At 42.2% G+C, this 27,931-nt stretch overlaps 3 protein-coding genes across 6 annotated transcripts in view; 2 read left to right on the top strand and 1 right to left on the bottom strand.

The window, feature by feature from the left end:
• Positions 1-3,948, top strand: part of LOC139420389 (syntaxin-17-like) — a 17,525-nt gene extending 13,577 nt beyond the window's left edge. Inside the window, exons 8-9 of one of the 4 annotated variants that reach the window (XR_011635514.1) lie at positions 318-620; positions 2,466-3,948. Coding sequence is in view for 1 of the 4 variants with exons in the window: in XM_071170449.1 (XP_071026550.1) it covers positions 318-566 (249 nt within the window). In the remaining 3 variants the exon portion in view is untranslated. Of the gene's footprint in view, positions 1-317 lie in introns of all 4 variants that reach the window. The other 3 variants (XR_011635512.1, XR_011635511.1, XM_071170449.1) reach the window with 3 other exon arrangements.
• LOC139420382 (endoplasmic reticulum resident protein 44-like) lies at positions 3,768-23,006 on the bottom strand. The gene is made up of 11 exons (XM_071170428.1): positions 22,856-23,006; positions 15,906-15,978; positions 15,582-15,621; positions 15,181-15,296; positions 9,783-9,967; positions 9,308-9,423; positions 9,015-9,189; positions 8,044-8,155; positions 7,658-7,799; positions 5,396-5,498; positions 3,768-5,290 (listed from the first exon to the last, which is right to left on the bottom strand). The coding sequence occupies exons 1-11, from the start codon at positions 22,910-22,912 to the stop codon at positions 5,186-5,188; spliced, it is 1,224 nt and encodes a 407-aa protein (XP_071026529.1). The 5' UTR covers positions 22,913-23,006; the 3' UTR covers positions 3,768-5,185.
• Positions 23,007-23,150: 144 nt separating this feature from the next.
• LOC139420365 (inversin-like) overlaps positions 23,151-27,931 on the top strand; it is a 32,062-nt gene continuing 27,281 nt past the window's right edge. The window contains exons 1-2 of the mRNA XM_071170392.1: positions 23,151-23,353; positions 24,370-24,474. Of these exons, the coding sequence (XP_071026493.1) occupies positions 24,472-24,474 (3 nt within the window). The 5' untranslated portion in view covers positions 23,151-23,353; positions 24,370-24,471. The remainder of the gene's footprint in view (positions 23,354-24,369; positions 24,475-27,931) is intronic.

Below are 27,931 nucleotides of genomic sequence, written 5' to 3' on the forward strand. Positions count from 1 at the left end.
TTTGATGATGATGGTGTGTGCGCATGTGTTGCTGTTTGTGTGTGTACATTTGTGTGTGTGTGTGATCATGAAAGGCCAGGTAGATCTGAAGACTTCTCGCTGACTGTGTGTCTTAGAACATCAAAGGAATAACCCCCCTGAGTGTGTGTGTTATATGTGCGTTGATTTGTCCCAAGCGAAGTTTCTTCTTATTTCCTTGTCTTTTTAATTGAATTTAAGTCTTTAAGTCTTTAAGAATCTTTATTGGCATAAAAAGTGAAGAAACCTAGACTGTCAATGCATGTAGTGACTCGTCTATCCCTCTGTCCTCTCTCCAGGCGGTGGGCTACAGGCTGGCAGTGTTACCCGTGGCGGGGGCAGTGTTAGGGGGGGTGTTGGGTGGGCCGCTGGGCCTACTGGTGGGGTTCAAGGCAGCGGGGGTGGCAGCAGCGCTTGGAGGGGGGGCTCTGGGGTTTGCAGGGGGGAACCTGGTCCAGAAGAAACGCAGAGCTAGAGTAGAGTCCCAGATGAACCAGCTCACTGCACCCCCTACAGAACCAGAACCACCGCTGGACAAGGACAAGTGACCTCTGATTGGTCGTGAAGGGACCTCTGACCTCCAGAAGCTTACACTGGTCCAGGTACTGCCCGACTACATTGCAGACACATGCTAGAGCTTACATATACAGTGGGGCAAATAAAGTATTTAGTCAGCCACCAATTGTGCAAGTTCTCCCACTTAAAAAGATGAGAGGCCTGTAATTTTCATCATAGGTACACTTCAACTATGACAGACTAAATGAGGGAAAACAAATCAAGAAAATCACATTGTAGGATTTTTAATGAATTTATTTGCAAATTATGGTGGAAAATACGTTTTTGGTCATCTACAAACAAGCAAGATTTCTGGCTCTCACAGACCTGTAACTTCTTCTTTAAGAGGCTCCTCTGTTCTCCACTCGTTACCTGTATTAATGGCACCTGTTTGAACTTGTTATCAGTATAAAAGACACCTGTCCACAACCTCAAACAGTCACACTCCAAACTCCACTATGGCCAAGACAAAAGATCTGTCAAAGGACACCAGAAACAAAATTGTAGACCTGCACCAGGCTGGGAAGACTGAATCTGCAATAGGTAAGCAGCTTGGTTTGAAAAAATCAACTGTGGGACCAATTATTAGGAAATGGAAGACATACAAGACCACTGATAATCTCCCTCGATCTGGGGCTCCATGCAAGATCTCACCCCGTGGGGTCAAAATGATCACAAGAATGGTGAGCAAAAATCCCAGAACCACACGGGGGGACCTAGTGAATGACCTGCAGAGAGCTGGGACCAAAGTAACAAAGCCTACCATCAGTAACACACTACGCCGCCAGGGACTCAAATCCTGCAGTGTCAGACGTGTCCCCTTGCTTAAGCCAGTACATGTCCAGGCCCATCTGAAGTTTGCTAGAGAGCATTTGGATGATCCAGAAGAAGATTGGGAGAATGTCATATGGTCAGATGAAACCAAAATATAACTTTTTGGTAAAAACTCAACTCGTCGTGTTTGGAGGACAAAGAATGCTGAGTTGCATCCAAAGAACACCATACCTACTGTGAAGCATGGGGGTGGAAACATCATGCTTTGGGGCTGTTTTTCTGCAAAGGGACCAGGGCGACTGATCCGTGTAAAGGAAAGAATGAATGGGGCCATGTATCGTGAGATTTTGAGTGAAAACCTCCTTCCATCAGCAAGGGCATTGAAGATGAAACGTGGCTGGGTCTTTCAGCATGACAATGATACCAAACACACCGCCCGGGAAACGAAGGAGTGGCTTCGTAAGAAGCATTTCAAGGTCCTGGAGGGGCCTAGCCAGTCTCCAGATCTCAACCCCATAGAAAATCTTTGGAGGGAGTTGAAAGTCCGTGTTGCCCAGCAACAGCCCCAAAACATCACTGCTCTAGAGGAGATCTGCATGGAAGAATGGGCCAAAATACCAGCAACAGTGTGTGAAGACTTACAGAAAACGTTTGACCTCTGTCATTACCAACAAAGGGTATATAACAAAGTATTGAGATAAACTTTTGTTATTGACCAAATACTTATTTTCCACCATAATTTGCAAATAAATTCATTACAAATCCTACAATGTGATTTTCTGGATTTTTTTTCAAATTTTGTCTGTCATAGTTGAAGTGTACCTATGATGAAAATTACAGGCCTCTCTCATATTTTTAAGTGGGAGAACTTGCACAATTGGTGGCTGACTAAATACTTTTTGCCCCACTGTATATCAGCTAACCACATCATATGATATAGCAATCTGATGCCCGACTGCACAGTTGAAGTGGCGCACAACCATTGGTTGATGCAATGCAACGCCTGCGCATCTAGTCGGGCAGGAACTCAACCAAGAAATCCCTCAGACTAACTGGATTTCCGCTCTAACAATCTGTTGTTTGACCAATAGATTTGCTCTCTTTACTGTGGTACTAAGGAACTCCTCCTCCTTCTCGCTGCCAATAGACAGAGGAGAGAGGTCTGTCAAGAGAGGCCTACTGTGAAGAGAAGCCTGCCCCTGGGATCTACCACTTCCCAATCAATAAGACTTTTAAACATTGTAGGAGAGCCTTGAGGACCTGAGTGTGAAAGGGAGGTGTGAATGCTGTGTTAGTTGAGTGTGATGTATGTATATATGCTGGGGTCTGTTGGCTTTGTATTTAAAACTCAAGTAACTGTCCAGTGTTTCCAGATTTCTATTAAATATGACCTACACATTTTTACAATATAAATGAAATAGTTTTCCTTCCAAAATCTTTTAAATATGTTGGAATGGTGTGGGCGTATACTGATCTTAAAAATATTCATGCGAGTAGACCGCTGATTGGCCAGCTCATCCTCCTCAGGATGACATCATCCTCTGAGGAAACAGCAAGTTTTGAGATACAAGTTTGCGTTTTTTTTGTTCTACAATTAATATTTTGCCCACAAATACAAGTATAGGATGAGTCAACAGAACTTTCACTGCACAGTTACTTTAAGTGTATGATATGTTATGAAAATATGTGCATTATTAGTAGCAAACACTACAGCCTGCCTAGTTTTGTAACACAAGTCCTGCTGTTTGGTGCCTTTTAGTACAGATGGGGAGATGGTAGTTTTATTAAAGTCATGTTAATATACTGTGTTTCTTGGACAGACTTGTCTTAACTTCCCTCAGTCTTGATCAAATACACACTGTGCCAAAGCCAGACACTGCCTGGGTCGAGCAGTCACCCATCTCTCTAGTTTATGAACTTATTGATGTTTATCTGAGTCTGCTGCTCTGCTTAGAGTATACAGCTCATTAACAGAGGGAGGTATAAACAGCAGTAAATGTCAAGACTGTGTCCTGGTCTGAACCCTGCTGGAGAGGAGGTCTGCTCCCTCTGACAGACTGGGGAGCAGAGAATAAGAATGAGTGATTGTGATTGAGAAAGGTTAGGAGGATAAACACAGCTGTCCTGGGTGTACCAGGTAGAAAGTTGTGATGCGTGATAGGCCAAAGTTTCCCCTCTAATAAGTGCCACGAGAGAAACAGGTCACACCTGATGTCATCTACTACAACAGTAGATGACCTCTGAACTCAGACTGGGACCAACCAAATATGGATGCTCTTAATCTATGTGATGATTTACTGGGGGTTTTATATTGCCAAAGAAAACCAATAAAATCTGCTTCTGATGAAGGAATTGTGTGTGTGTGTGTGCGTGTAAAGAGTCTTCTCTGTAGAACTGAACAAACAGACTCAACACACAACATCCTGTAAAATGGTTTCATTTACTTGTTTTATTTTCTCCCTCTCCGAGATGACTGATTTAGAAATGAGATTTCTCCCCCTTTAACCCTCCCTTCATGATTGGTCAGATCAGGGTACTGTTGGGTTCTAGGGAGGGACTGTACACACAGTACTATAAATAAACACACAGCATGCGTCTCAATACTCCTCGTCTCCTTTCATTGCTCCATCTGAACTGATTTGAGTGACAGGTGAAATAAGGATACTTTCCAGGTCAGCTTCTTCCATATTGCTGTCACCTGGACTTGTTGCTAAGTGGGCGTGGCCTGGCCTGTGTCAGACCAGTGCAGATGGAGAAGAAGCCACTGCAGACGATTGAGATGCAGCCCAGAGTCTGATTTTTCTCCTTCAGTGTGAGGTTCCCCTCCTGTCCTCTAGAGCAGCAGTGTCTGACTGACACCTCTCAGCCTTTAGGAACTACCGTCTGAGTCAGTATTGCAGATCTGGGGCACGTTCAAGTACAAAAGGGAGAAAATGCTTTTCTGACAGACAATGGAAACAAACATTTAACTATTGGTCAGTTTATGGTAGTATCTCCATTGTTTCTAAACATGTTCTACCATTTTGTGCCTCCTGAACGTGACTTAGGTGAATAGGCTCTCTGGCCCATCAGTTGCATGAGTTTAGTACCAGGGAGAGGAAAGCTGCATCTCAATACTCTGTGTTCCTTTCCTTGTCTCCTCTCATCCTATTTCAAATCATAGGATAGGTGGAAGCAGCATAGTGGATACCTGCCAGAAATATGCTTTCACATCAGTTTAAATAAAGGAAAGGAGAAGAGGGGGGTGAACTATTGAGATGCAGCCGAGACACTGTAGTCCTCCAGGACCAGAACCCTCTCTCACTCAAACGGGACTGAGCTGGACTACCCACAAATAAGAACCGTAATGAGACTAAACAACCGGAGCAAGGGATCTCACTCGTCAAAAAAAAGGGTGCTACATGTTTTTGAACCTAAAATAAATCGGTTTTTAATTTAGATCAGGATGACAAAGACCAACGCTCACTCAGCACAAGCACTATTATTATTTACAAGCTCCAAAAATAAAAGTTAAAACGCTTTGCTTCTTTTTTTGTCCTAATCCCCCCCACCCCCCACCATTTTCTTCTTCTGGTTTCATCCTTTTTATCTAAAATAAAAAAATTGTACACGTAAGAGTTATGAAAATATAGGTTATTCCAACACGGCTGTCCTGGATTTAACCTACTCTCTGGTCTTCCTTATCCTCTCTTCCTCCTCTCTCTCCATTAAGGGTGTTGGGGGTGAGTTGGGGTGTTGCTGTCCCATCCCGCTGGCCTGTCCTGACTCTGGACACTGACTCCGGGGCATGCCATGGGGTCGTGGGTCATAGGTCAGGGTTGTGGTAAAGTCGTTGAGGTCACAGTTCATCACGGTCCCTGAGGAGTGTGTAGCGCGTCTCACTGGGGGCTAACTTCTGGAAGGAACTCTCTGGTGGGTTACTGGCCACCTCACCAATCTCCTCCTGATGAAATAACACATTTATATACACACACCTCCCTCTACTACTGCAATGATACCGTTTTATACACACATAATGACGGTGTACGAGTATGTTTGGTGTTCTGACCTGTCCAGGTGTGCTGTCTGTCGGGTCTGGGCCGTGGTGGAACTCTCTGTGTAACTTCCCAGAGTGGAGGTCCAGAACAAACTGCCTCAGCTTCCCTGGGATCCTACACACATTAATATAATCATTAGGTCTACCAATGACATTATTGAAGTGTGGTTAATGACAGAAGGTCATAAACTGATATCACATCAGAGCTGGTCCCATATCAAAGCTGTCTCTGCATGTTAGAGGTGGCTGCAGACACCACACACACACAGCTAATGAAATAATTTGATCTCGGTGACAGAGGGAGGGAGAACACAAACACAGACATCCAGAGGAGGTGGTAGTGAATGTGATGTAATGTAATTAGTTGAAGCGGGTGTCAGACCTCAGGGCTCTGTCTGTCTGATCACAGAGGTGATAGGGGGAGTGGTGGGGGAAGGGTTTAGATGGGGGGTAAAATAGATTAGATGAAATTACATTCGATTAGTTAACACTAATTGCACGTGCCAAGTCATGTCACATTAGCTCCGGTTTCCAGGGCCGTCAATAGAAGAATTATCTAGAAGGTGTGACATTTCTATTATTATCTGTGGACTGTGTGTGTAATGGAATGTATTATATTTGACAAATGCAGATTTTCAACAAACAGATCTAAATAATCTAATGACAACAATAATGAGCCATCTCAAATACTGTCACTCAAGTCAGACACAAATGAACACTAGAAAAGCCTGGCCTCGAGGGACAACCCCTCAAGCCAATGACGAGCCTTTTGGACATCAACATTCTAACAGTCTAATAAATACACTTCATATATGCTATAGCAAAAATAATCACTTGGCTGTGTTTATGAAGGAAACAGAATACAAAAGAAAATGCATTACCAAATAAAACAATAGCATTGTCATTTGTTAATGTAACTGTAGACTATGTAAAAACAAAAAGACACAAACACCACAATTCAGCTGTTTAAAATCCATTAAATAAACACCATCACAAAGATCATTCATTACTGATTTGTTAACCCATAAGAGTCTAAGTCCTGTCTAAACTGGGGGGTTCTGCACTGAATAATAATATAAACGCAACACGTGTTGGATCCATGTGCTGAAATAAAAGATCCCAGAAATGTTCCATACACACAAAAAGCTTATTTCTCTCAAATGTGTTTACATCCCTGTTAGTGAGCATTTCTTATTTGCAAAATAATCCATCCACCTGGTAGGTGTGGGATAACAAGCTGCTGATTAAACAGCATGATCATTACACAGGTGCACCTTGTGCTGGGTACAATAAAAGGCCACTGACTGCAGGAAAGTCCACCAGAGCTGTTGCCAGAGAACTGAATGTTAAAATATCTACCATATGCTGCCTCCAATGTCGTTTTAGAGAATTTGGCAGTATGTCCAACTGGCCATACAACCACAAACCACGTGAATGGCGTTGTGTGTGCGAGCAGTTTGATGATGTCAACAGCGTGCTCCAGTTCCCACCAAAATCCAGCAACTTGGCACGGCCATTAAAGAGGAGTGGGACATCAGTCCACAATCAACAGCCTGATCAACTCTATGCGAAGGAGATGTGTCGCGTTGCATGAGGCAAATGGTGGTCACACCAGATACGGACTGGTTTTCTGATCCATGGCCCTACCTTTTTTTTAAGGTATCTGTGACCAACAGATGCATATCTGTATTCCCAGTCCTGTGAAATCCATAGATTAGGGCCTAATTAATTAATTTCAATTGACTGGTTTCCTTATATGAACTGTAAATCTTTGAAATTGTTGCATGTTGCGTTTATATTTTTGGGGTTTTAAGAAAGCCATACCAAGGATAATTTTGCTATTTGAGTTTGAATTGTAAGACCCCTCAAAGTATCAAAAATATATACTTTTGGATGAACAATTAATGTCTCATGGTCTGACAAACGTTCCATACGCCGTATCACAATTGGAGCTGCGAGCTCCACAGCCAGAGCAAATCTATCCTTTGTCTGGACAGGCCAGAAAATGTGACCTGTCGCTCTCCATGTAAATGATGTGTCAGATTTCACATGCTGCATGTCATCGGAGACGGCGTTCGAAGCGGGACAACCAGACCATTCACAGAGTTTACATGCATTGATGCTGCATCATTCACAGAGCTGAACACAGAAATGTCGGTTGGAACCGGTCGAGAACCACTCAAGGTGCCCTAAATAGTTGGCCAAATGGCTAAGAGGTCAAAAATAAAAATTCAACCAGAGACAGGTGAAAGAAAGTAGAGAGGTTGTACTTACTCAATGTCTCTGAACTCAGGGTACACATACATGTGTCTGAAGGAGTCTATAGCAATGACAGGACAGTCTGCTGGCGTCTTCTGGATGTGCAGCAGTGGGTGACGGAACTTTTCACAGTCCGCATGCAGAAAGTTTATAGATCCTAGGCAGGAGGGGACAGTTATTAATATAATTTATATTATTTATTAAGAGATTACCATGACTATAATAGTACGGTTATCTAACAAATATAATGCAACTCTGTCCCTGGCGGGGATGAAAACACAACACAAATAAATAAATAGAACAAGAGAGTAACAATGGTCCCAGCACTGAACCCTGTGGCACACCCTGTTATTTCCCCAGGTGATTGGGCCACAAACAGACTTTTAAGACAAACACACTACCTTTCTCGCTGATGAGCTGGCGTGCCACCTCGTGCTGGAACTTCTCCAAGCTCTCTGTGTCCTCCTTCACGTGAAACAGGATGAGGAATGGGATCCCTTCTTCAGTCAGCTCCTGGAACACACACACACACACACACAGGGAAGAGGAAGAAGAGTGAAGGCATCAGCATGCTTCAGTTCGTCTGGCACCGAGCCGAACCAAACGATGGGCTCGCATACTCCATTAAAAGACCTTCGCGTGAACATTTTGAAAAAAAGAAATAGTACGGTTTGTCCATTTTGAGACGCCACTATACACTTCTTCAATAGTCAGAATTAATCTAAGAGAACTCGAGAAATCTGTCATTAATGTTGACATTTTTGCAGAGGAGATCTTAGTTGCGCAATTTTGCATCTGACTAAGATGTTTGGTGTAGTATGAGGACGGGTCATCTCATTGAATGACAACAAGCACTTCATTGAAGAATACCCACTGTTGACCAATCTGTGACTAGGGGGCGTAGACTTTGGCTACCGACTTCGGATTGCCACAAGAAAAAAATTGGTGTGCCCAAAACAGCAGATAAAACCCTTGCAGAGGTCCAAAATGAACAAAAACGTCACAAAATGTAATGTATGCAGAAACTGTTCAGAAACTGTTTCGGCTGGGAAGCATCCGGAAGCCTTAACGGGTCAGTGGGAGATTCAGGTGTGTGTGTCTATGCCTTGTTGTCGGCAAATGGCGTAGATGTTGTGGGTGCCATCCCAGGCCAAGTATCAATGGGATAAGCACACCCCTCTATTCATATGATAATGAATGAGCAAAGAGATAAGGACAGGATTACATTAGGATGGGGCTGCTGTAGGGGAAGAAGCCAGCCAGACCTGGAAGACGACTCCCAGCGGTGTAGACCGGGGCTAGCCCAAAACCTAAATGATTTACTTTAGACTGGATCAAACGGAGAGAAGAAAAAGAGGTAGAGAGAACGCACCTCTCCGTTTTCGAAGGTGATCTCGCGGACCAGAGGGACACATTTGTCCTGCGCCCAAGCGTAGGTGAGATCAAAGTTGGTTAGTGAGCCCAGGTACACCATGTCAGGAACAGTCTCCCCCATCGGTTTATAGATCACATTATCACCACTGAACCTCTCTGTCTGGGACACGTCACTGGAGGGACAGAGGAAAGGAAAGATTACTCAAATGCCAGACCAAAAACATATAAACTATATTATAAATGTTTCGTAGACCCTAAGTGCAGTGGTTGATCTGAAGAAGCTTGACTCACCCGAAGGCAGCGAGAAACACACAGTCGTCTCGGAGGATGTTGGCCACCTTCTCAAACGTGTGATAGTTCTCAGAATCCTTCTGGTCAAAGTAGCCAATAATGTTACGCCTGTCCCTCTGCAGAGAGAGAGAGAGACATTTTTCCTGGTTCAGTACCAATTATTCTTTGAGGACAGAGTCATATACAAATCTTTAGGAGGCTTTCTGTTGATAGCTCCTTGGTGTCCCGTCAGCTGTGTTCTTTGTGTCAGTTGCCCTGTATAGTTGTCTTTTTATCTTCTATTTGGTTAACATTTTTTACTTTTATGCACTTTGAGATTATTCTGTATAATGAAAAGCGCTGTACAAATGTAATAAATTATTATTATTCAATATTTAGATTAGGAATGGTCCTAGAACAGATCCCTGAGGCACACCTTTTACATGTTCAAATGTTTGGACAACAACACACTGATTTGTGTGTGCCTGATACTCACATCTGCAGAGTTGACCTCCTCCAGACTGTGTATCTCTTTAATGGGATCGACCTTCTGCTGGCGGATGAAGTCAGCGATGGCTGTGACTGACCTCTGACCTCTGTATTCCCTCTTCATCATCATTCCATTACGGAACAACTTCAACGTAGGGTACTTACTGATCCTGTACCGCTGAGCTATGTCAGCTAGAGAGACAGAGAGCGGGAGAGAGGGGTGAATAAAGACCGAGTTTAATATAGAATGAGGTAGAAGGGGAGAAAGGCAGACAAAGGAAAGGGGAATGAAGGAAAAGAGGCAGGTAGAGAAAATCAGAAAAGGATGGATAGAAACGGGGATGGATGAAAAAAGGTGAGAGTAAAAGACAGATAGAGGGTGTTTAAAGCTGTCTAAAGACACAGCCGTCAGTCAGCCCCTGATCCCTCAGATGAAAGCTGCCCCCCAGTGAGAGTAAATATTCTCATAGTGCTGTGTGTTTGGCAGGTGTCAGTCTCACTGCAGGGTGTCTCTAAGCTCCAGTCTTCACAGGCAGCAGCAATTTTGTCATTAGTCTTCAAACAGTTTGCAGGTCATCAATAATTCCCTTTAATTTGTTTATCTCAAAGGACGTGCCTATCAAACGTCTGTGTGTGTGTGTGTGGAGTAACTGATTACAAAAAAACTAACTGTAATCCACTACCAGCTAAAATATTGTAATCAAATTACAAAAATTTAAATCCTACTTTATTACTTACTTTTAAATTGAGAAAGTATGAGGACACCTTTGTTTTCTCAACGACATTCAAATCAGCATTGAAAAAACAGTTTAAGTTTGTTGGACCACAAATCAAAGACCACTATGATGACACACCAAATCTATTTTGATGGTTTGCAGGAAAAGAGCAGGACTAGGCTTTTATAGCATACAGTCCTTCTAATGGTGCGACTGCAACAAAAAAATCAAGGCTTTATTAAGAGCAAGACAAAGGAGCTGATCATGGACTACAGGAAACAGAGGGCCGAGCACGCCGCCATCCACGTCGACAGGGCTGTAGTGGAGCGGGTCGAGAGCTTCAGGTTCCTCCACATCAATAAGGTATTAACATGGACTACACACACCAACACAGTCGTGAAGAAGGCACAACAACGGCTCTTCCCCATCAGGAGGCTGAACATTTTCGGCATGGGCCCTCAGATTATTATATATCCTGTTGCTTAGTCACGTTACCCCTACTTATATGTACATATCTACCTCAATTACCTCGTACCCCTGGACATTGACTCAGTACTGGTACCCCATGTATATAGCCCAGTTATCCTGACTCAGTACTGGTACCCCGTGTATATAGCCCAGTTATCCTGACTCAGTACTGCTACCCTGTGTATATAGCCAAGTTATCCTGACTCAGTACTGGTACCCCATGTATATAGCCCAGTTATCCTGACTCAGTACTGGTACCCTGTGTATATAGCCAAGTTATCCTGACTCAGTACTGGTACCCCATGTATATAGCCCAGTTATCCTGACTCAGTACTGGTACCCCATGTATATAGCCCAGTTATCCTGACTCAGTACTGGTACCCCATGTATATAGCCCAGTTATCCTGACTCAGTACTGGTACCCCATGTATATAGCCCAGTTATCCTGACTCAGTACTGGTACCCCATGTATATAGCCCAGTTATCCTGACTCAGTACTGGTACCCCATGTATATAGCCCAGTTATCCTGACTCAGTACTGGTACCCCATGTATATAGCCCAGTTATCCTGACTCAGTACTGGTACCCTGTGTATATAGCCCAGTTATCCTGACTCAGTACTGGTACCCTGTGTATATAGCCCAGTTATCCTGACTCAGTACTGGTACCCCATGTATATAGCCCAGTTATCCTGACTCAGTACTGGTACCCTGTGTATATAGCCCAGTTATCCTGACTCAGTACTGGTACCCTGTGTATATAGCCCAGTTATCCTGACTCAGTACTGGTACCCTGTGTATATAGCCCAGTTATCCTGACTCAGTACTGGTACCCCATGTATATAGCCCAGTTATCCTGACTCAGTACTGGTACCCCATGTATATAGCCCAGTTATCCTGACTCAGTACTGGTACCCTGTGTATATAGCCCAGTTATCCTGACTCAGTACTGGTACCCCATGTATATAGCCCAGTTATCCTGACTCAGTACTGGTACCCTGTGTATATAGCCCAGTTATCCTGACTCAGTACTGGTACCCCATGTATATAGCCCAGTTATCCTGACTCAGTACTGGTACCCTGTGTATATAGCCCAGTTATCCTGACTCAGTACTGGTACCCCATGTATATAGCCCAGTTATCCTGACTCAGTACTGGTACCCTGTGTATATAGCCCAGTTATCCTGACTCAGTACTGGTACCCCATGTATATAGCCCAGTTATCCTGACTCAGTACTGGTACCCTGTGTATATAGCCCAGTTATCCTGACTCAGTACTGGTACCCCATGTATATAGCCCAGTTATCCTGACTCAGTACTGGTACCCTGTGTATATAGCCCAGTTATCCTGACTCAGTACTGGTACCCCATGTATATAGCCCAGTTATCCTGACTCAGTACTGGTACCCTGTGTATATAGCCCAGTTATCATGACTCAGTACTGGTACCCCGTGTATATAGCCCAGTTATCCTGACTCAGTACTGGTACCCCGTGTATATAGCCCAGTTATCCTGACTCAGTACTGGTACCCCATGTATATAGCCCAGTTATCATGACTCAGTACTGGTACCCCATGTATATAGCCCAGTTATCCTGACTCAGTACTGGTACCCTGTGTATATAGCCCAGTTATCCTGACTCAGTACTGGTACCCTGTGTATATAGCCCAGTTATCCTGACTCAGTACTGGTACCCCATGTATATAGCCCAGTTATCCTGACTCAGTACTGGTACCCCATGTATATAGCCCAGTTATCCTGACTCAGTACTGGTACCCTGTGTATATAGCCCAGTTATCCTGACTCAGTACTGGTACCCCATGTATATAGCCCAGTTATCCTGACTCAGTACTGGTACCCCATGTATATAGCCCAGTTATCCTGACTCAGTACTGGTACCCTGTGTATATAGCCCAGTTATCCTGACTCAGTACTGGTACCCCATGTATATAGCCCAGTTATCCTGACTCAGTACTGGTACCCTGTGTATATAGCCCAGTTATCCTGACTCAGTACTGGTACCCCATGTATATAGCCCAGTTATCCTGACTCAGTACTGGTACCCCATGTATATAGCCCAGTTATGTGTGGATTTATTCCTTGTGTTATTATATATTGTTTTCTATTTTTGTCTCTGCATAGTTGGGAAGGGATCACAAGTAAGCGTTTTACTGTTAGTCTATCAAATCTAATTTTATTTGTCACATACACATGGTTAGCAGATGTTAATGCGAGGGTAGCAAAATGCTTGTGCTTGTGCTTCCGACAGTGCAGTAATATCTAACAAGTAATCTAACAATTCCACAACTACCTGACACACACAAATGTAAAGGGATGGAATAAGAATATATACATATAAATGTATGGATGAGCGATGACCGAGTGGCAAAGGTGAAAGTGCAATAGATGGTATAAAATACAGTATATACTTATGAGATGAGTAATGTAAGATATGTAAACATTATTAAAGTGACTAGTGATCCATTTATTAAAGTTGCCAATGATTTCAAGTATGTAGGCAGCAGCCTCTCTGTGTTAGTGATGGCTGTTTAACAGTCTGATGGCCTAAAGCTAGAAGCTATTTTTCAGTCTCTCGGTCCCAGCTTTGATGCACCTGTACTGACCTCGCCTTCTGGATGATAGCGGGGTGAACAGGCAGTGGCTCTACACCTGTTGCTTACAAAAAATGTGACAAGTAAAATGTGATTTTGATTTTACTGCTGTTGGCATCCAAAGATTATACATTTAACTTGAATAAACACTTGGAGGTAAGGATGTCGTACCTCCTAGTGTTATTGATATCTACACTGCTGCTCTCTCATTTAGCTATTTGCGCCTCACGGATTGTGGTTGTTGTGGATGGCTGTGGACAAACGAACATGTATATTTTAACCCAATAATGGTTGAAGTTAAAGCTGCCTATCAATCAATGTTGCAACCAGTGGACAGCCAGTGAAAATGTGCTCTTGCAGCTGCTTAGTGTGGATCACAGTCTATGGAATAAACGTTTGACGGCTCCTCCAATCTAAAATCCTCCATGGTATTGTGCTCCACATGCTGTCAAAATCAAGTTTCTTTTAACAAGACCACAAGTGGGGCTTTTATTGCTCCAATTCATGCTGATTAAAACAATTATGTCCATAGGCCTATTGGACACATGTTCAAACTCGCACACTTCTGATCAACTCAGCTGCAAATGATAGAGATATCAGTGTCACCAACACAAGCTTAAACAATAGGCCTATGGCAAATGCAGCATATGGTATTCATTTTTCCACACGCACTTTTTGTTAGTGCTCAAAGCATGTTATTCCATGAGAGCAGAATTTCCTTTTCAACTTGAAGCAATGAGCCCAATCAGTCCTCAATGACAACAAAATCATAAACAGAGTAGGCTAATAAGTCCTTGATTTTGGGGTCATGCTCAGGTTAAACAACAGAATAGGCTAATAAGTCCTTGATTTTGGGGTCATGCTCAGGTTAAACAACAGAATAGGCTAACAAGTCCTTAGTTTTAGGGTCATGCTCAGGTTAAACAACAGAATAGGCTAATAAGTCCTTGGTTTTGGGGTCATGCTCAGGTTAAACAACAGAGTAGGCTAATAAGTCCTTGATTTTGGGGTCATGCTCAGGTTAAACAACAGAGTAGGCTAATAAGTCCTTAGTTTTGGGGTCATGCTCAGGTTAAACAGAATAGGCTAACAAGTCCTTGGTTTTGGGGTCATGCTCAGGTTAAACAACAGAGTAGGCTAATAAGTCCTTAGTTTTGGGGTCATGCTCAGGTTAAACAGAGTAGGCTAATAAGTCCTTAGTTTTAGGGTCATGCTCAGGTTAAACAACAGTAGGCTAATAAGTCCTTGGTTTTGGGGTCATGCTCAGGTTAAACAATTTGGCTTATCTATATTGCTATATCCTATTCTTGAAGATCAAGACAATTACATGAATTGGAATGACCGGAAATCTGACCGACTTTGGATTTCAATGTAAAGATATAGCCTAATCGTATGATTATCTGTATTGAAGTAGAAAGCAATGGTTTAGAAGAAGCCTACATAACCCATAAAGTAAAATGCAACATCCATTTTTTAATCTCCTTCTAACGCCTCTTAAGGGGAAAGTAACATAAAATGAGCTAAAAGTAATAATTACTTTACAGAGTTTGGGCAAACCAAAAGTTATGTTACGGATTAAAACCCTGTGTGTGTACGAGCGTGTCACTCACAATGCTGATCACAGTCAACGCGCGCAAACACCACCTGAGTGATGTCAGGAAACTCCTCCCTCGCGATGTTCGATGCCTCCTCAAAGATAGGCTGGAGCATCTGGCTGAATCTACACCTGGGAGGAGAGGGGGGAGAATGTGGGTATAATTTGCTTATCAAATGAGATTTTATATTGTTACCCTTTGGAGGAACTGTCATAATGTAATTGCTTTGGCCACATTGCATTACTCTCCAGCCATGATGCCACTAAAGCGTGTTGGAATTCTAATTCATCTCTCACACAAACACACTAGTTAAACACACACAAGGCAAACAACTGATGTGGACACAAAGAAAATGTATGCAAACAGACAATTGAGTAGGAGAGGACAAATGTTCACAGGAGAACTAACACACTTACCAGTCTGCATAGAAATTAACCAACGCCACTCCAGCATTGTCTGTGAGGGAAAAAAAAACACGTTACACCCACTGTTTACAAACGTCAAACACACAGGAAGTACATTTACACATACTCATAGGCAAGGGAGGTTCGTGGGTGAATCATTAGTGTTATTCATACAGTCAAACAGCCACCAAGCGTTGAGGAAGGAGACAACACAAGATAGAGCAATACAGGGAGAGATGATAGAGAGAGGGAGGAAATTACAGAGATGGAGAGAGAAAGAGGGATAGATGAGAACCACAGAGATGTCTCTATACCCTGTCACAGATAATGTCTTACTGAGGATGTCTTCAATGTTTCCTGTGTCTAGACTGGTAATTTCAGCCTGGCCTGGAGTGGAGAGACCAGTCACCTAGAGCCGGAGAAGAAAGGGTTAATGCGATGATATGGCTAGAACCTGTCCCTCACACAGATGTGACATGAGCCCAGTCCAAAAACAACCAGTCAGTGTTTGCAGTGTTAACGGAAGAAGTTCTAAATCTGCTGTCCTATTGGTTTCCAACGAATTCCCTTGTTGCTGTTTCCAGACCAGGCAAACAGGTGAGAAACCATCTCTCTCTCTCTTTGGCTCCCTCCCTTTTTATTATTTATGTATAATTCATCCATATGAGTCCTGTTGAGATCCAGACATCTCAGTTCTCTGATGGACGTTGACGCCACAGGTGATGTGGAACAGAGGACTCTGTTCTCAGGGTCAAAGTCAAACTTCCCCATGGACTAGAGCGACCAGGACAGTGTCATACACTGGACACGGAGGCAGAGAAAGAAGTAGAAGTGAGACATCACATTGCATAATATTTTCTGGTTCATATACAGTACATGAACTAAGCAGACCAGACTCAGCTGCTATCGCATGTGTCTATGGGATAGCCACCCCTTCCTTAAGCAGACTGGAACTGTGACAATTTTTTCCAATGGTAAACGGCCCGAGTAAGACATCTTCATTAATCCCCCATCTTTGACAGAGAGTGGTGTTACTGGAGATGCTCTACTACGCCGAGTCTCACATTCCCTGGAAGATAAAACGTATTTCTCTGTATCTCAGCAAGCATTTCCGAGTCCTATGACAGCGCAATCCAATGTTCTGCTACCACCATAACAATAACTTCACACAAAAACAGCAACAAGAGCCAGTCACTAGACTGATAGTTGAACTTAGGACAGAAGACAGGGCTGTGGCTAGGATATAGACTGGGGCTAAGTTAAGCATGGCCTGGACATTCCCATGTATTAATACTAAGGGAACCCCTCTAAACCAGCGTCTCAGTAGCATCCTGTCAATGAGGACATTCAGATAACTAAGCTTTATCTAACATCAGTCGTTTGACTCATTCAAATCAGCAGGGTGTGTGTGGTGGAAGACACACCCTCTAAAAGGTGTGTATTCTAAGACGAGAGACACAGACACGGTCACAGTGCCCTCCGTAGTTATTGGGACAGTGAAGCATGTTTTCTTCTTATGGCTGTAAACTCCAACAGTTTGAAATCAAACAATGACTATGGGGTTAAAGTGCAGACCGTGAGCTAGAATTTGAGGGTGTTTTCATCCATATTGGGTGAACCGTTTAGAAATTACAGCACTTTTTGTACATAGTAACCCCATTTTAGGGGACCAAAAGTATTGGAACAAATTCACTTACAGTGGGGAGAACAAGTATTTGATAACCTGCTAAATCAGCAGTGTTTCCTACTTACAAAGCCTGTAGAGGTTTGTAATTTTTATCATAAGTACACTTCAACTGTGAGAGACGGAATCGAAAACAAAAATCCAGAAAATCACATTATGATTTTTAAGTAATTAATTAGCATTTTATTGCATGACATAAGTATTTGATACATCAGAAAAGCAGAACTTAATATTTGGTACAGAAACCTTTGTTTGCCATTACAGAGATCATACGTTTCCTGTAGTTCTTGACCAGGTTTGCACACACTGCAGCAGGGATTTTGGCCCACTCCTCCATACAGACCTTCTCCAGATCCTTCAGGTTTTGGGGCTGTCGCTGGGCAATATGGACTTTCAGCTCCCTCCAAAGATTTTCTATTGGGTTCAGGTCTGGAGACTGACGAGGCCACTCCAGGACCTTGAGATGCTTCTTACGGAGCCACTCAGTTGCCCTGGCTGTGTGTTTCGGTTCGTTGTCATGCTGGAAGACCCAGCCACGACCCATCTTCAATGCTCTTACTGAGGGAAGGAGGTTGTTGGCCAAGATCTCGCGATACATTGCCCCATCCTCCCCTCAATACAGTGCAGTCGTCCTGTCCCCTTTGCAGAAAAGCATCCCCAAAGAATGATGTTTCCACCTCCATGCTTCACGGTTGGGATGGTGTTCTTGGGGTTGTACTCATCCTTCTTCTTCCTCCAAACACCACGAGTGAAGTTTAGACCAAAAAGCTCTATTTTTGTCTCATCAGACCACATGACCTTCTTCCATTCCTCCTCTGGATCATCCAGATGGTCATTGGCAAACTTCAGACGGGCCTGGACATGCACTGGCTTGAGCAGGGGACCTTGCGTGCGCTGCAGGATTTTAATCCATGACGGCGTAGTGTGTTACTAATGGTTTTCTTTGAGACTGTGGTCCCAGCTCTCTTCAGGTCATTGACCAGGTCCTGCCGTGTAGTTCTGGGCTGATCCCTCACCTTCCTCATGATCATTGATGCCCCACAAGGTGAGATCTTGCATGGAGCCCCAGACCGAGAGTGATTGACCGTCATCTTGAACTTCTTCCATTTTCTAATAATTGCGCCAACAGTTGTTGCCTTCTCACCAAGCTGCTTGCCTATTGTCCTGTAGCCCATCCCAGCCTTGTGCAGGTCTACAATTGTATCCCTGATGTCCTTACACAGCTCTCTGGTCTTGGACATTGTGGAGAGGTTGGAGTCTGTTTGATTGAGTGTGTGGACAGGTGTCTTTTATACAGGTAACGAGTTCAAACAGGTGCAATTAATACAGGTAATGAGTGGAGAACAGGAGGGCTTCTTAAAGAAAAACTAACAGGTCTGTGAGAGCCGGAATTCTTACTGGTTGATAGGTGATCAAATACTTATGTCATGCAATAAAATGCTAATTATTTACTTAAAAATCATACAATGTGATTTTCTGGATTTTTGTTTTAGATTCCGTCTCTCACAGTTGAAGTGTACCTATGATAAAAAATTACAGATCTCTACATGCTTTGTAAGTAGGAAAACCTGCAAAATCGGCAGTGTTTCAAATACTTGTTCTCCCCACTGTGTATGTGTATTAAAGTAGTACAAAGTTAAGTATTTGGTCCCATATTCCTAGCACGCAATGACTACATCAAGCTTGTGACTCTACAAATTTGTTGGATGCATTTGCTGTTTGTTTTGGTTTATTTTCAGATTGTTGTGCCCAATAGAAATGAATGGTAAATAATGTAGTGTGTCATTTTGGAGTTGCTTTTATTGAAAATAAGAATATAATATGTTTCTAAACACTTCTACATTAATGTGGATGCTACCATGATTACAGATAATCCTGAATGAATCGTGAACGGACAAATATCACACCACCCCAAAATGCTACCCTCCCCTGTTTTTGTAAGGGGTAGGCATGTCTTGGGGGTTTGATATAAAATGCTAACCTCCCCTGTTATTGTTAGTGGTTAGCATGTCTTGGGGGTTTGATATAAAATGCTAACCTCCCCTGTTATTGTTAGTGGTTAGCATGTCTTGGGGGTTTGATATAAAATGCTAACCTCCCCTGTTATTGTTAGTGGTTAGCATGTCTTGGGGGTTTGATATAAAATGCTAACCTCCCCTGTTATTGTTAGTGGTTAGCATGTCTTGGGGGTTTGATATAAAATGCTAACCTCCCCTGTTATTGTTAGTGGTTAGCATGTCTTGGGGGTATGCTCTTTTTGAGTCTGTAACTTCCTCACTCGTAATTATTCACGATCCATTCAAATGTGTAGAGTCACAAGCATGATGTAGTCATTGCGCTTTATAAATATGGGACCAATACTTTGTCAAAGACTACAGTCACCCAAGTCATAGACTGTTCTCTCTGCTACCGCACGGCAAGCGGTACCAGAGCGGCAAGTCCAAAAGGCTCCTTAACAGCTTCTACTCCCAAGCCTTAAGACGGCTGAACAATTAATCAAATGGCCACCTGGACTGTTTACATTGACCCCCCCTTTGTTTTTTCACTGCTGCTACTCACTGTTTATTATCTTTGCATAGTCACTTTACAAATTACCTTGACTAACCTGTATCCCAGCACATTGACTCGGTACCCCCTGTATATAGCCTTGTTATTGTTATGTAAATATCTTGTGATTTTTTATTTTATTTTTTATTTTATTTTTTAAATATTTTCTTAACTCTATTTCTTGAACTGCATTGTGTGGTTAAGTGCTTGTCAGTAAGCAATTCATGGTAAGGTCTACACCGGTTGTATTCGGCACATGTCCCTACATTCAGTAATGGTCAGTCATTTTTGTAAGTAGTTGTGGTCAGTACTTGTGTGGTTTTTATCAATAGTTTGGGTAAGTAGTAGGGAGGTTCATTAGTTGTGGTGTTTCTTTCTTTGGTCGTGGTCAGTAGTTAGTCAGCAGTTGTGGTCAATAGTGATCAGTAGTTTTGGTCACTCGTTTTGATAAGTAGATGTGTGGTTCAGTAGTTTTGGTCAGTAGTTTTGTGGTTGTGGTCAGTACTTGTGGATAGTAGTTTTGGTCAGTAGTCTTGGTCAGTTTAGTTGGTGCTGTTAGTAGTTGTGATCAGTAGTGGTCAATAGTTTTGGTCAGTAGTTGTGATCTGTAGCTGTGTGGTCAGTAGTTGTTTGGTTGTGGTCAATAGTTTTGGTTAGTAGTTGTGATCTGTAGTTGTGTCGTCAGTAGTTGCGGTCAGCAGTTTGGTTGTGATCAGTAGTTTTGGTCAGTATCTTCTGTGGTATCAGTTTTGGTCAGAAGTGTTCAGTAGTTTTGTGGTCAGTAGTTTTGGTCAGTAGTTGTGTGGTTGTGGTCAGTAGTTGTGTGGTTGTAATCAGTAGTTGTGGTCAGTAGTTGTGTGGTCCATAGTTTTATGGTGAGTAATGGTGTGGTTGTGGTCAGTAGTTGTGTTGTTGTGGTGATACTTTGTGGGGTTCAGTAGTTTTAGTCGGTAGTTTTGGTCAGTAGTTGTTAGTTGTTTTGGTAAGTAGTTGTTATCAGTAGTTGTATGATTGTGGCCTGTAGTTGTGGTCAGTTGTTTTGTTGTTGTGGTCAGTAGGTGTAGTCAGTAGTAGTGATCAGTAGTTGTGTGGTTAAGTGCTTGTAAGTAAGAATTTCACGGTAAGGTCTACACCGGTTGTATTCGGGCGCATTTCACTACGTTATATCAGCATCGAACATGTCACCCTCCCTAGGAGAGGGGGCGACCTCGATAATTTATTGTTAAAACGAGAGGCTGCCTGGATCTTTAATTTAAAGACCCTTGCTCCTCTCGGTTTCAACGTAGACTTTGATCTGAAGCCATTCTTGTAATTTTGCTATTGTAAATGTTTTGTAGGCCTAGGTAGGCAAATTGTGTCTATGATGGAATGCTATCCATTCATGTTTTTGGTATGTTATTTTTATATATGAGAATTAACCAATGATATCAGGCCACACCGGCCATGATTACAGACACCTGTGTGTGTCCTTTGACACTATATAAACTAGTCACCCCGCAGTGTTTGTGATTATACCCTGAAGAAGACAGTTTGTCAGTCAAAACGTTGAATATTAGGTTATTAAATTATTGCATCTGAGCTCCTAGAATGTGCGGCTCTATTGAATTTTTTTAAGTATTCACCGCATGTGACAAATAACATTTTATTTTACTTTTGGTCCCCTAAAATGGGGGGAACCATGTACAGAAAGTGCTGTAATTTCTTAACGGTTCACCCAACATGGATGAAAATACCCTCAAATGAAATACCCTCAAATCCAAACTTTTGGAGTGTAAAGCCAAAAGAAGAAGAAATGTTTCACTTTCCCAATAATTACAGAGGGCACTGTATATGTATGTACAGTATGCATTTAAGGTGACAGTCTGTGTTAACAGGAGAAGCTGTCTTTACTGTGGGTTGTAATATAGCACTTTAGAGAGAAGGCTGAGTGGTGGCGGATGTGGTTGTATTTATAAAATGTACACACTATTTCTGGGGTCAACTAATACCGGACTAGTGGTATTACGTATAATGAGGTTCTCTCACAGCAGCCTGGCTGTGACACTCATCTGTATGTCTTCTGAGCGACAACAGCTTCAGTTTAACAAGATATATTTCAGTAATTAAATGTTGCCACTGTCTCTGGTTTAACTATGTGACGGTGACGAGACAGGCCTATTCCCTAAATAATGTATGAATACAGACATATTTGTAGCTACTTTCTAGCTATCTTCCGGTTTCTAGATTATAAGCCATTATAAAAGCCATGAATCGTGCTGATTAACAAGTATATGACTTAGTTATGACTTAGTTTAAATCCCTGACTGCCTGTAAAAAAAAGTTTACACTGTAATAGGCCGATATCCTGAGCAGCAGAACAGAGCTTGATCAGTTCCGGGTTGTCAGCCAATAGGAATGAGCCACAACAGAGGAATTCACCAACCGGCTCAATCATTCCGCAACACGATTACGGCTAAATTTACTAACTTGTGGTACCGTCCCACGACCTGGCTAGCTAGCTACATATGTTAGCAATCAAGACAACTACAACATTAGCTGTTGGCTAGCTAGCTAGGTAAGTTAAACAAACAGCAAATATAGCCAAGTCTGATAGCTAACGTTAGCTCACACAATCAATGATACGTGGATTTAAGATTCACCATGCATCTAGAATAAGATACTGATTTGGACTTGCACAGTCGTTAGCTAGCTAGTTAACATAACAGGGTAAGAGTAACAGAGTAAGGCGAGTGGTCACAGAAAACGAGGGTCATGACTCATGTCTCTACATTGCTAACTAACAGTTGGCTAACGTTACTGAGCTTAGCTAGCCAGCTAGCTGATCTCAATTAACCAGGTTTGCCGACTAGCTATTTTAGCCAGCTAACGTTAGCTAGGTACAGTAATGTAAAGACTATATTCAGGTTCAATACATCTTTATTTTGTGATTGACAAAAGCAGCTATCACTTTGAAAAACGAATGCCTATAATTCTAATGTTAGCTAACTGTTTGTGAAGCCAGACCGACCGCACTTCAAATACGAGGACGTGTAAGTTAGCTGTCGAAGTTCCTTACCAGCAGTATCGTGAAGAAGCCGACCTCGAGAGAGGATACTATTGGTGGTAGTTTCATTGTAGAGTTGGTTGAGGTTATGGTGTTGTTCGGTCTTCCCTATCTCTCGACACAACTCTGCTGCTGAGGCAGGAAACGGATGGGTGACCACGGTAACGTGAGCGATCTTTCCGGGTTTATCGTCGTGGTTTATGGGAGTAATAGTTTTATAATTTTCTTTAGCAATGATTCCCAATTAGGCTTAAAACTACAAGTATGGCGTATTTCTTGGGAGGTTAGAAGAATGGAAATGGGAGTTGTATTTTTCTAAATATTTTGCGACCCAGATGTTTGTGGTCTGACGGAACACTTTCGGGGACAAAACTTCTAGCGTTAGAGAGTCAGGAAGATACTGATCAGAGGAACAAATAACTATTAAAAAATATACATTCATTGTCCTAATGTTGTCAGTTGCTAAATGCATATTTTTCTCAATTATTCCGTGATTTCAAACAGAGTAAGGTAAGTTGCATCATCGTTAACGTTAGTTATGCAGGCTAGCCTACTAGCTAACCATCAAACTCAATGCACCGATAGTCATTTCTTATTGACCTGTTAGTGACATGCTGATTTTGCCCTGTGCATGTGACTAATCATCTAATCTAAATCTAATATTTTCGCCTGCATAAAGCCATGGCAGCTACACAGATTCAGGCAGGATATCAACTGTATTGTAGTCTGTTATTGACTCTCCAGCTGTTTCAGTTGTTTTGTGTATTTTTACCAAATCTTTACCGAGGCTACAATATGAAGAAAGAAACAAATTCTAACAACTGCTAAGTTAGTGAAATAATACAGTATGTTGTGTTACTTATTACACAGTTATTACTTAACACTTCACAAGTAACTACAGTAGTAGAAAAAATATTGCAGTCAGATAGTTTTGGGACAGAACAACGGTAGACTGTGTATCCAGTAGACAGACTCCCGATGTTCTGTCCTAAAACTAACAGTCAGAGTGCAGCGTCCAAAATACCACAGTCGGCTGTAGTTACTGCTCTTTAACTGCAATTTGTAAACTGAAATATTTTTTTTGTAAGGGGTGTAACAACATACATGTAACAGACACTGCTTGATACAAAAATGTAATTCTCAGAGTAGCTTAGTATGCGCTGCCTCTGTTGTTTGGATGGGAAGTGGACAGACAAGAGACTCGTGGGATAGAGGATGGGAAGTGGACAGACAAGAGACTCGTGGGATAGAAAGACAGGGACTCTGTGTCTGAGCAGTTGTGATGTAGCAGAGAGTGTCCTATCTATCTATCTATCTATCTATCTATCTATCTATCTATCTATCTATCACCTTGTCTTTCTTTGTCTCTGTCCATTTCTCCCTCCGCTCTTCCTGCTCTAACCAAGTCTATCATAGAGCACAGTAGTTGGCATAGAGCGGGCAGGGTGTCTGTGTATGTTGGCAGCGTTGCTGTGAGCAGGTGGGCAGGTCTCAGTGTGAGAGATCCTCTCTCTCTCTCTCTGTAGGATCCAGGATCAGGGCATGCAGGGGACCTGGATGTGCAGCCAAGCCCACCAAGGATGCACTGAGCTGGGGAACATCTGCTGAGGCCTCCCTCTAGCACTGCCATGGTAAGAGTCCAAAACACACACACCAGCACATACATCCCCCTCTCAATGATTAATTCTAATGTGACCATAGTGTTATCCTTCTCACTACTGTCTAAGGGGTCATGTATAACCATGTTTGTCATTGCCTGTGTGTGTGTGTGTGTGTGTGTGTGTGTGTGTGTGTGTGTGTGTGTGTGTGTGTGTGTGTGTGTGTGTGTGTGTGTGTGTGTGTGTGTGTGTGTGTGTGTGACACTGACTGTGTGCGGTGTGTGTGTGTATTTCATAATTGTTAAGTAGATTAAATGTTGAATTGAATCCCAGCATTAATATTTGATGTGGTAAAGCTGTCCATAGGGGGTTCCCACTTCCCATTGTGTCAGCAGCTCATAGATGGAGACAGGTGTGTGTGTGTGCTTACTGTAATAGCTGAACTATTAATAATGTTTTATAAGCAGATCTTCTCATGTCTATACTGGGGTTTAATAGCAGGAACCGGGTTACTGAGATTTCCCACCCATACCCACTCCCATTTCCCGGGATAAAAAACTGTGAGAAACCGGTAAATTCAAATACATTATTTCTATGAACAGCATTATGTGAAATGGAACTGTTAAATTATATGCAGTGTCTAAATCTGGCTTATCTACGGCTTTCTGTGCTCTCCTATCTGCATGATCAATAATTAACGCTCAGGGTGGGGGCAGCGCTGTATGGAGCACAGTTCACAATGAATGCATGTATCATCTCATCAGCTGTAACTTTTTTTCTTGAGAGAAGGAAATTTGCTTCAACATAGCCTATGGTACAGTAATATTAGACCTAATACATCTGAATGATAGATTAATATGAATGTGTTGCTAATTTACACATCTCCATCTGGCTTTCGGGGTCACCTTATTGTATAGATAAACATATTTTTTTTGTAGCTGCAGAATTTTAAAACAGCCTATCACTCGAATATCTTTGCTTTAAATCAGTGCGGAAGTGAGCACTCTTTGTTAAAGTCTTTATCTCTTTCAATCAATTCCATTCAAATTGCATCCAGAATAGATCGTCCTCAAGATTGTTGGACAGTTCACCATTCTCTTAGGCAATTACACAGCTGCTCTCCTCTGGCCTCTCCCCTTCTTAACTTTTGTGGAGTCCCAGGAAAAACTAGAAAAGCTTGTTGGCCATTTTTTCCAGCATTACTTATACTAAAAGAATAATCGAAGAGGGATGCAAGCTTGCTCTTGTTTGCTGAATGTTAAATAGAAGGAAGAGAACGCACGATGGTGATAGGCTAAAGCAGTTATTTATTCAGACCCATTAACATTCAATCCTAGTGAAGTGAAAGCCGCATGTACAGTGCATTGCGAAAGTATTCGGCCCCCTTGAACTTTGCGACCTTTTGCCACATTTCAGGCTTCAAACATAAAGATAGAAAACTGTATTTTTTTGTGAAGAATCAACAACAAGTGGGATACAATCATGAAGTGGAACGACATTTATTGGATATTTCAAACTTTTTTAACAAATCAAAAACTGAAAAATTGGGCGTGCAAAATTATTCAGCCCCCTTAAGTTAATACTTTGTAGCGCCACCTTTTGCTGCGATTACAGCTGTAAGTTGCTTGGGGTATGTCTCTATCAGTTTTGCACATCGAGAGACTGAATTTTTTTCCCTTTCCTCCTTGCAAAACAGCTCGAGCTCAGTGAGGTTGGATGGAGAGCATTTGTGAACAGCAGTTTTCAGTTCTTTCCACATATTCTCGATTGGATTCAGGTCTGGACTTTGACTTGGCCATTCTAACACCTGGATATGTTTATTTTTGAACCATTCCATTGTAGATTTTGCTTTATGTTTTGGATCATTGTCTTGTTGGAAGACAAATCTCCGTCCCAGTCTCAGGTCTTTTGCAGACTCCATCAGGTTTTCTTCCAGAATGGTCCTGTATTTGGCTCCATCCATCTTCCCATCAATTTAACCATCTTCCCTGTCCCTGCTGAAGAAAAGCAGGCCCAAACCATGATGCTGCCACCACCATGTTTGACAGTGGGGATGGTGTGTTCAGGGTGATGAGCTGTGTTGCTTTTACGCCAAACGTAACGTTTTGCATTGTTGCCAAAAAGTTCAATTTTGGTTTCATCTGACCAGAGCACCTTCTTCCACATGTTTGGTGTGTCTCCCAGGTGGCTTGTGGCAAACTTTAAACTACACTTTTTATGGATATCTTTAAGAAATGGCTTTCTTCTTGCCACTCTTCCATAAAGGCCAGATTTGTGCAATATACGACTGATTGTTGTCCTATGGACAGAGTCTCCCACCTCAGCTGTAGATCTCTGCAGTTCATCCAGAGTGATCATGGGCCTCTTGGCTGCATCTCTGATCAGTCTTCTCCTTGTATGAGCTAAAAGTTTAGAGGGACGGCCAGGTCTTGGTAGATTTGCAGTGGTCTGATACTCAATTTCTTCACAACAGTATCTCGGACCTGCCTGGTGTGTTCCTTGTTCTTCATGAGGCTCTCTGCGCTTTTAACGGACCTCTGAGACTATCACAGTGGAGGTGCATTTATACGGAGACTTGATTACACACAGGTGGATTGTATTTATCATCATTAGTCATTTAGGTCAACATTGGATCATTCAGAGATCCTCACTGAACTTCTGGAGAGAGTTTGCTGCACTGAAAGTAAAGGGGCTGAATAATTTTGCACGCCCAATTTTTCAGTTTTTGATTTGTTAAAAAAGTTTTAAATATTCAATAAATGTCGTTCCACTTCATGATTGTGTCCCACTTGTTGTTGATTCTTCACAGAAAAATACAGTTTTATATCTTTATGTTTGAAGTCTGAAATGTGGCAAAAGGTCGCAAAGTTCAAGGGGGGCGAATACTTTCGCAATGCACTGTAATCCGTCTCTGGTAGTCTACTATATTATTCAAACATGTCATTACAATAATGAAGATAAGGACAACAAAACGTATTTCATTTAACTGTTGAGAGCGAGGAAGGAATGAAGCAACAATCAAGAAAGGAGGAGGTAGCCTAATACGCACAAAATGTGGGGAAATATTATGAAAAGTTAATGCATCAGCCTACTAATTATAAATATCTAAAATAGGCCCTATTATTACTCAAAATGTAAATAAATTCTCTAGCCTATACATTTGTAGGCTGCATGTCCTGCACTAGCATTGCGTGTTCTTCATGGTTTGAAAGAGTTGTGTAATTTCAGTCCATTATACAATACAGTACATAAATACAGTCCACACTCAAAAATATTACTGGAGCTTGTTTCCTTTATTTCCCCAAGAGAGCATACATCTATGGGCTTTTCTGTTTTTCTGTAGAGTGTAATGTGCGGTATAGCCTATCATATGTATTGGATAACGGCATGATCATTTGGGCTTTTTTGGGCTTGGGCTCATAAAAGATCTTTAGTGTAGGACTCATAACATTTCTTTAATGTAAGGCTCATCTTGTTCAGGTAGCATCTA

This window comes from Oncorhynchus clarkii, chromosome 2, assembly GCF_045791955.1.
Source record: "Oncorhynchus clarkii lewisi isolate Uvic-CL-2024 chromosome 2, UVic_Ocla_1.0, whole genome shotgun sequence".
NCBI classification, from domain to species: Eukaryota; Metazoa; Chordata; class Actinopteri; order Salmoniformes; family Salmonidae; genus Oncorhynchus; species Oncorhynchus clarkii.

Bases quoted from the DNA above. Each gene is read 5' to 3' on its own strand.
- LOC139420382 (XM_071170428.1), bottom strand. From the start codon at position 22,912: ATGAAACTACCACCAATAGTATCCTCTCTCGAGGTCGGCTTCTTCACG. The intron at 15,979-22,855 runs GTAAGGAACTTC...CTCCGGCTCTAG, and splicing joins GCTTCTTCACGATACTGCTG to GTGACTGGTCTCTCCACTCC. The intron at 8,156-9,014 runs GTGCGTTCTCTC...TGTGTGTTCCAG, and splicing joins TCACCTTCGAAAACGGAGAG to GAGCTGACTGAAGAAGGGAT.